Source organism: Gopherus flavomarginatus, chromosome 3, assembly GCF_025201925.1.
Source record: "Gopherus flavomarginatus isolate rGopFla2 chromosome 3, rGopFla2.mat.asm, whole genome shotgun sequence".
In the NCBI taxonomy this organism is placed as follows: domain Eukaryota; kingdom Metazoa; phylum Chordata; order Testudines; family Testudinidae; genus Gopherus; species Gopherus flavomarginatus.
In genome coordinates, this window is record NC_066619.1 from 155391924 (window position 1) to 155400553 (window position 8630).

At 42.4% G+C, this 8630-nt stretch overlaps 1 protein-coding gene across 7 annotated transcripts in view; it reads left to right on the forward strand.

The window, feature by feature from the left end:
• Positions 1-6599, forward strand: part of SEPTIN11 (septin 11) — a 75110-nt gene extending 68511 nt beyond the window's left edge. For 2 of the 7 annotated variants that reach the window (XM_050945180.1, XM_050945186.1), the window contains exon 10: positions 5704-6599. In XM_050945180.1, the coding sequence (XP_050801137.1) occupies positions 5704-5845 (142 nt within the window). In that variant the 3' untranslated portion in view covers positions 5846-6599. Of the gene's footprint in view, positions 1-1002; positions 5150-5515 lie in introns of those variants that run through there. The other 5 variants (XM_050945181.1, XM_050945183.1, XM_050945185.1 and 2 more) reach the window with 5 other exon arrangements.
• The last annotated feature ends 2031 nt before the right edge of the window (positions 6600-8630 follow it).

Below are 8630 nucleotides of genomic sequence, written 5' to 3' on the forward strand. Positions count from 1 at the left end.
CTGTTGGCAGACAGGATACTGGGCTAGATGGACCTTTGGTCTGACCCAGTACTTCTGTTTTTATGTGCTAGGTGCTGTACAACCATATGCTTAAGTGCTTGCCTAAATCCCATAATCTTAGTTGTGGCCTTGGCATTTCTTCATACCTACGTGTTCCAGTGGCAATTGCTGGCAACGAGTGTGGTCATGGCACAACCAGAGTAGGTCCCTTTTAATAAGATCAGTAAAATGCTTCTCGGCTCTCGCCTGCTCCATTGAGTAGGTCGTCGGCTGCGTACCTGGATGTGTGCATTGTATTACTTGCAATTTCTCAGACAGGCACAGGAGTTGAAACTCTTTTGTTTGGCTGCTTTACTGTAAAGTCACTTTGTAAAACAATACAAGAAACTTCTCTTCCAACTTCCTTTTAATGAAAGGAATTTTCAAACTGGTGCAAATATACTAGGCCGTATTCTGTCCTGGTGGAAGTCCTTAAACTACACCATGCAGGGTGTTCAGTTGGGACCTGGGACAACAACCATTGAAGAGAGACTCCAATTGATTTCAGTGGGATCTGGATCAGACCAGTAGGCTACATTTTCAAAAGTGATGTGTGACCTTAAAGTGCCCAACTTGAGCTGTCTTAAAGGAGCCTGGTTTTCAGAAAATATTAAGCATCCGCTCTGAAAATCAGAATCTCTTTTAAGGTGTCTTAGCTTGGGCATGCAAAATCACTAGCCACTTCTGAAAATATTGGCCTAAGTCACTATCAAACAGTAACCTAGTTTGGACTAACTGTGGTTTGTTCGTTTTTCTCCACTCAGTTTTTCTTTGCTTTTGCTTGTCATATAGAATAGAATTGACTCCGATTTTAAATTTTGTTTCATTTCTTTTAAATTTCATAATCCATTTGCATGGGCGTCCACCGAAGCAGAATGCTGGTGTCAGCTCTCCCATCTTTCTTTCTTTTGGGTTTCTATTATTTCTAATGTTTTTTTTTGTTTTTGTTTTTTTAACTTGCAGTGCAAGCTTCACATAAAGCCTGGCAAGCCAAGGATGTTCCTGCATTCACCTGCTTTTGCAGTAACGTGTCTCTGCCATCTGTTTGGTTTTTGTTTTTGTTTTAAACACCAATAACTATTAACTCATTTAATAATGGAGTGGGTGGGAGGAAGGTGGATGAAGCAGTGAGCATCTGGAAATTGAGGTGGGAGGCGTCGTTTTTTGTTTGAAAAGTTGATGCCATTTCTCTCTCTCTGGTAAGAACAGCAGCAATAGATCAGACCTGCCACTTGGCTTTGAATTGAGAGCAAGACTTGTGCTTCAGTGGCTTGATCCTAGGCCACTTAAAGACATTGGAAGGGTTTCAGGATAAGGCCTTAAATGCTGCTGTTACTCGTTTGCACACACTGCTCTCAACAGGCCAAACTGATTCCCCTTACTTGCACTGAATAGCACAAGTACTCCCATGGAAATCTGTGAGTTACTTACTATTCAGTGGGAATAAGATCAGTGCAAACTTAGCCAGAGTCTCCCCAGTCCATTGCTAAACCCAGAAGTCCACTTAAATGAGTTTCTTTGATAGCTGACTTGTAAGACTGTAGAAATCCCATTGTTAGGTTTTTGTGTGTGTAGGTAACAAAAGAGCAACTGACCTTGCATGCTTATTCTTGCATGAGTTTTTTACCTTATGGATAATGACTTTTGGCCTGGCTTTTTGTTATTCACCCAACAGGTTAAATCTTTTTGCAGTAACTCTTCTCTATTAAGTGTTGTGGCTAACCCCTAAAAGCTGTGCAATGTGCATCAAAAGGAGCTGAGTCCTTCATCAAAAACTAACCCGGTGACCGAAACCCATCCCAAAACTCGAATACACTTTCCACAGATTGCCTAAGTAAAAGAGTCATCCAGCAAATGCGTAAGCGCAAGCGTAACTTTAATCATGTGATATAGTTCAGTTGACTTTAGTAGGAGTCCTCACGGGAGTAAATGTTTGCACATGCTTATGTGGTTGCAGGATCAGTCTTGGAGCATAGTGTCCTATGTTGGTAAGTGCCAGTGAACCATTAAAGGTGTTAGTTAAACTCCATTAACTTCAGTTACTCTGGGCTCCTAAAGTGGAGAGAAAATATGGCTGTTCACTCTCTTTACTGGGCTAAGATGTAGCTTATCTTGCTTGACAAAGGCATAATAAAGGTAACATCAGTGCACTGATCAGCATTGCGCAGCCGGCTAAGGCTTGGGATGCAAACAATAGTTTGCATTAACAAACAGTGACTGAACATCTAGCATAAGCCAGGCCTTTTTTTAGGGCGTACTTGGTGTGAAAATTGACCTAACTCTTCAATTTGTATTTTCTATGCCATTGCTTTTCGGACAGAGTCTTTTCCTTTCTGATACAGTCCAAGAAGTGGCGACCCATGTTTACCCTATGACTTCTGGATTTCTTTCTCTACTGCTGATGTTCTGCCAGCTTTCCCTCTGCTCCTAGCTAGGTAGTCTCCTGTTTCTTTCTTTAAAGCACTCTTGAAATTAACCCTCTTCACCTGATTCCCCCACATTCCAACTTTGCTTGTTTCTACCCAAGCACAGGGGTTGTGTAACTACATTCACAAAGGCAGGTTTGGGAGTGGTGATTTTGTTCTCTCCCCCACCTCCCCCCCACGTAAACATGGCTCTTAAGGAAGGGGAAAGGGTGGCTGGACAAACTGCATAAATTTAAGCGGAGGAAAAGCAGGGAAGAAACTATTTTGAAATTCAAGCTAAGTTGTCATGTGAACATCACCATCATTGGAAGGACTGACAGTTGCAGTAGCCAGGTTTAAATAGCAGTAAAAATCAGAGATCCTTCCAGTTTTGCTTCAGCTTAGCCTTACAAACTCACTTGGTATTGAACACATGAAACCAGTTTCCTAAGCATGGACTGCATTTGATCATGCAATATGCTCAAGTTTGAAGCTTGTGTAGTGTGCTTCCATCAGCTGTGTCTGTGTGTGTCCTATTTTTAATTAACACAGGTGGCGGGGGGCTAGTTGTGCCAAGTAAGATAACTTAATTTTAACATTAGTTTCTCCTGCTTAGTTTAAAAACCCTGTCAAGGGAAGCTTGGCAGAGAAAATTAGCTGAGACTAGGTGGGTTTTAGTTTGGACACAAAACTGCTGCCAAATGTATTAAATGCTGGGGGGAGGAATTGGTTTGTTTCCCTTTTTAGCAAAGAACCATCGTTTTGGAGAAGCTGGGAATAAAATTTAAACTTGCAATTTTATTTTTTTTTGCCTAATGGCGCACTAACTTTTAAAAACCTCTGGGCCATGTTTAGCTTGTTACTGCTGCACTTCTTTCCTTTCTGTATCTGTGCCTTTTTCACAGTAGTCCCTGGCTCTGCACGGAATAAGGGATCCTCTCAAATCTAGTTGGATGTGCTTTTTCACCTATGCATGTAAGTACAGCAGCAAGAGACCTCTCTGCCCACTTTTGAAATGAACGAACGTTGACTTTTCTACAAATGGCAATGCTGAGGGTTCTTTAAAAACCTTTACTAAACAATAACCATCTTCAGCTGGGATTTTCAAAGGGACCAAAGGGAGTTAGGCACCAGTCCTATTGGCTATTAGGGACCCCAACTCATTTGAAAATTCCAGCTTAAGGTAGCATTAGCTTTTTCATGACAGCTATGTAACCCTAACTCTTGCTTGTGAGGATCTGCAAAGGGTAGGATATTTAAAGAGCAATGACTAGTCACTGATAATGCTGCATTTACCGGAGGTGCTGGGATGTCCATTATTAGGCTGTTATAAATGAGCAGGAACAAACAATGGAGCATGCAGATCTATGCATTAAAGCACTCCTTGGATGTGGAATAAAACCCACAGGCAAAGTCTGAATGACACAGTGGCCACTGGGGAAGACTGATACTTGTTCCAAAATGCGCTGCTGTGAGTATTGGAGGTTGACTTTCAAAAGCACAGATTAGGCACCTTATTTCCACTGACTTGGCATCCCCTTGGTTATAAAGGGGTCGTTGTTCAAGAGTGCTCAATATTGCCCTCACTGCTCCTCTTTAAATCTTTGGGGAAACTCCCCTTGATGTTTCGAGGAGCAGAGTTAGGCCAACACCGAGGGCTCTGGAAAATCCCACCCTGTGTATAATAATTTATCTAAGAATGAGGTAAATAGTGTGCCCTTTCTTCCTCTGGGCCTTGGGACTGTGGTTATCATCAGTGGTAACTGTGGCTACCTGAGTACTTCCAATAATCCATGTTGACTTTCAGTATAGAGTGACATGTCATGTTTTGTGGCTGATGGGAAAGGGTGAATTACAAGGTATTCCTCTCAGCGGCATCTCCAACAGCTAGAAAAAACGGGCCATGGTTCTGATCTGCAGACTGCATCCACTCAGCTGCCAAGGCAAACTGTGTTCCTAGCTGTGGGCTACTGGGAGTTTTCTTAAATACAAGATCACTTATCCTTTTGCTGCCTTGTATATGTTACCTGCTTATAACTCTTGTCAAGAAGACTTTTGTATTTCTTTTTTTTTTTAACACAATCAGTGGGTTTTTTTCCAAGTAGTTCTCATTCTACTTTTAAACTGTTGTGATGAAAACCAGCAATGTCTTGTGTGGGTTATCAGACCTGTCCATTTGAATCATGTTGTGATTTGCCATTCTCAGACTGTTTCTAACAGCTTATTCCTGTCACATCCTTTCTCCAGGGAGCCCAACTGCATTTACAGTATAGATCATCTAGGAGGCCCTAAGGGCCAAGGTGTGACAGCAAGGGATTATACAAATATGAAGGGTGTTTTTTTAAACTAACTGAAAATAAAGCTGTGAACAGCAGTAGGAATATTTTGTGTACTTATTTTTAAATATATGCTGATGGCCTTCAAACTAGAGATGTAGAACATTATTACCTTGTTCTTTGAAAATAACCCATGTTTTTGTCCAAATGACTGTATACCTCCAGCCACTGTTAATGCAGAACTATATATGTATGACTCTCTTAGATGTTTTATTGATGTCAAAATATTTCATTTCTGAAGTTCAAAATGAATCATAGCTTTCCGCCACAGTTCAGTTCCTTTTTTTGTATGTGCTCTGGGGTGCACATATGAATTGTGCCAACACACAAAGCGGGAAAGGGGAAATATATTTTTACCCAAACACTCTAGTTGTTGTGTGGCCTTTGTAATTTACTTTTGTTGTGGTTGCTGGGTGAAAAAAGGAAGTGAACGTATGTGTGAATGCCAACGGTGGTGTTGATGCAGGCATTTCTTGTTCTTTGGTTGATTGCTTTTGGGATGTGCCAAGGCGGGTCACAGTGGCAGCATTCATTTTACCCCATTCCTTCCTCCTCTTCCCCTGTTCACTAAACAGTGGCTTGATGGGCCCAGACCCTTGCACTGCTCCTGCTGCATTAAAACCTTCACGTATGTGCGCACACACTCTCCTTCACAGCTATCCTCCTTTAAAATATTTCATTTTCTTTTTTCCTTTCATTTGGATTCTGAACATTTTTTTCTTCTCTTTTCTGTAGCTTCTTCTTTCTGTAACGCTCACCTTGCCAAGCCCCCAGTCCCTTTCTCCTAATGGGCATTAGAAGAGCCAGCAGGACATGTACACACCTGGTGGGAGAAGTGACCTCATTCTTCCATCCGCTCCACCTTGCTCTTTAAAGCATGGGTCAGGGAAGTGCGTAGCTGTAAGGGTCTGTTTGCTCCCCAGGGCTGAGCAGGGTGTCTCCTCCAGGATTTTCAGTACCAAAACAAGAGAGAGAATAAGTGGAACAGAGAACTTGGATGCTATCACAGATATGACAGTGGGAACTTTTTTCCTCTGCCACCACCTGCACACTGCTGTTGATTAAGAAGTTTACAGATGATGGACAGAATGAGTGTGCAATAATAAGCCATGATTGCTGAGTATTAGACTTAAGCTAGCACCAACTCTACCCTCCCTGCCAAACCATCCTGATCTGGTTCCTCTGAAAGCTGTGCAGTCGTGAGGCATATGCGCCTGTGCATTTTAAACCATTTATTACAATAGTTCCTTGGACAAGGATCACTAAGGATGAAATGGCATGAGCAGAGAGAGCTGCTATTTGATACTGTTGTGTTGATGGAATTTGTTCAGTTATTTTCAGCTCATCATCTGCCTCTTCGTGTGCAAAATGGGATCTTTTCCTATGAAGTCCAGCCACACAGATCGCTGTCTCAGAAGACAATTTTTAACTGTGAACCCCATCCAGTAATTTTTACATGCTTGATGTAGTCTTGCTGTGGGACATGTGCATAACTTTCACTTGTTTGCTGTCGAATCTGCTTCTGAAGTAAAGAGCTTGAAAAGTGCCAAAAACTTGCTAAAAACAAAGTAAGCTTGTACCATAGTTTACACATGCAAGTGGAGTGCCCTCTAGTGTCAGTGGGCTGTGTTCATTACGACCATCATTTTAGGTGTATTGTGGGGAGTTTTTCTAATCACTTGCTGCCAAGCAGTGGACGTTCATTGCTCCTGACCACAACTCATTGCTGTATTTCAGTGTGGAGTGACCAAGGGAATGCAGAGTATTTTATGTTGCCTCCTTTCTTGTTTACAGAATAAAAGCCACTATTGTTCCCAAACTTGCTTATGTGCTTTTTCAAAAGCACAGGGGTTTTTCTGGCACTGGTAGAGGATTTGGACTCCTGCTGCTGGAGAGAGGGCTGGGCTTGGAGTGACAAAACCACCATTTCTTCAATCTGATTAAGTGGATTTGTGCCCATATATCAAGGAAATATTTAAATCAGCCGTACAAACTTACCATGAATGTTAATATTTCTGGTATTAAATTTAGTTGGCTGAAACCTACTCTCCTCCTACTGAAGGAATGGGAGAAGAATCTTGCAATAGTCAAAGGTAAGGAGAAAACTTGAGTATGGCGTTAAGCCCCTGTACCTGGAACAGACACTGAGAAGAAACAACCTTCAGAAAATGTATTAAGTTCAGACACTTCCCTCATTGAGGCCTGGTGTTCTAAACATGGGGTTAGTGCATTGCTAGATTAAGGCCTGACTCCATTTAATATTTGACTTCTTCCACAGATTATCACTTTAGTAAAATGTGACCTTTACTGATTAGCGGAGTTTAACCTCATCTTCTAGAACTGCTTGATCAGGCCCTGATGTTACCATGGTAGAAGGATACTGGTTTGATCTGTATGAAGCATAGGACTCAGGGTTCTCAGTAAGCTGCCACTGAGAGCCAATGGCACAATGTGCATTCATTTCAATGGGAACAGGATCATGGCCTATGTGACTTTTTAGTAGAAACAGCTGAGCCCAGGTGAAATCACCCCTGGGCAGAGGGTCAGCTAGAGGCTTAGGCATCACTTAACTCCCTCTTGAAGCCTTCATTTGAGAATGAGAAATATGCATGTGCTCAAGGGTAGGGTAATGTTTTCAAAAGCACCAAAGTCCTTGCAGCATCAAGGCCCAGGGAAATGGGTGCAACTCCACTGCCCCCACTGGATGATGTCTCACCCAAGGAGTTTATAATGGCTATGCCTTCCAGCCAAGTTAAGGAACATTTACTTAACCCCTAGTCCATTTCCCTCTGCTCATGTGCTTGTGCCTCATTTCTTTTCTCCTTAAGTCACGGCTGCATGCTCTGAGTCCCTACAGTCAGTTCTGAGTATTTTTTAAATAGAAAGGTAATTGTGGTAGGATATTGAAAGTGAATAGTCACTATACACCCACCTTTGGCTTTTGAAAATGCATGGCCAGAACTGCTCCCCTGCCCACATAGTGTGGGCTGTAGTTTTTAGGACTAAGACACAAAGAGTTCATTGCTGTCCTGTGTAAAAGGAGTTGAGATTCAGTTAAGTTTGTATAAGTGGTTATACAGCCAGGCTCCTGCACTCTTCCCCCAGCTTTTGCATCACACATGCCATGCCCCAGATCAGGCACCTGGACAAGCTTAGACCATCACAGAAGAGTGAGTGCTGTATAAAGTAGGGCCTAGGGTGCTGTGTAAAGCTTGCAAAGCATTCAAGCTAAAACACAATACACACAAAAGGCCCTAGCTCCTGTATTATGTAGCTGACCCATAAGGGAGATGTGATACAGCTGAGGGGGTCTCACTTATTACTCAGGTTCTTCATTCAAAGGTTTGCACTTCACATAATGTACATTGGCCACATGCCTAGAGACAGCGGCTCTTCTAATGTTCAAAACAGAAAGTTTCTTATTAAAGTTTCCCACTTGTTTTTGCCAAGGAATTTTGAAAAGGGAAGGGTGGTGGTGACTCACTTTTCCCCTCACACCCAGCTGATAAGAAAAGTAATGATGCTGCTTCACGTTAACATGGGGAGAGATGACAACATAAGAGTCACAGGGCAAGGCCCACTTCCCCATAGATTATGGAAGCTGTTTAGCTCTTAAAATAGAAATGATCTATTAAATTTAAGGTACCAAACACTTTGGCATGAGAGAAAAAAGCAAAACAGGTTCAGCTCCAGCAGTGAGAGGTAAATGCATTGAGGGCAGCAGGCTAGATCCCCAGCTGCTGTGTATCACTAGAACGTCACTGACTCCAATGGACCTACCCTGAGGCTCTGTCCCACAATGGCCTCTCTCCAAAGAGATGAATGACAGTGCCTACCTGTATCCAGCCTT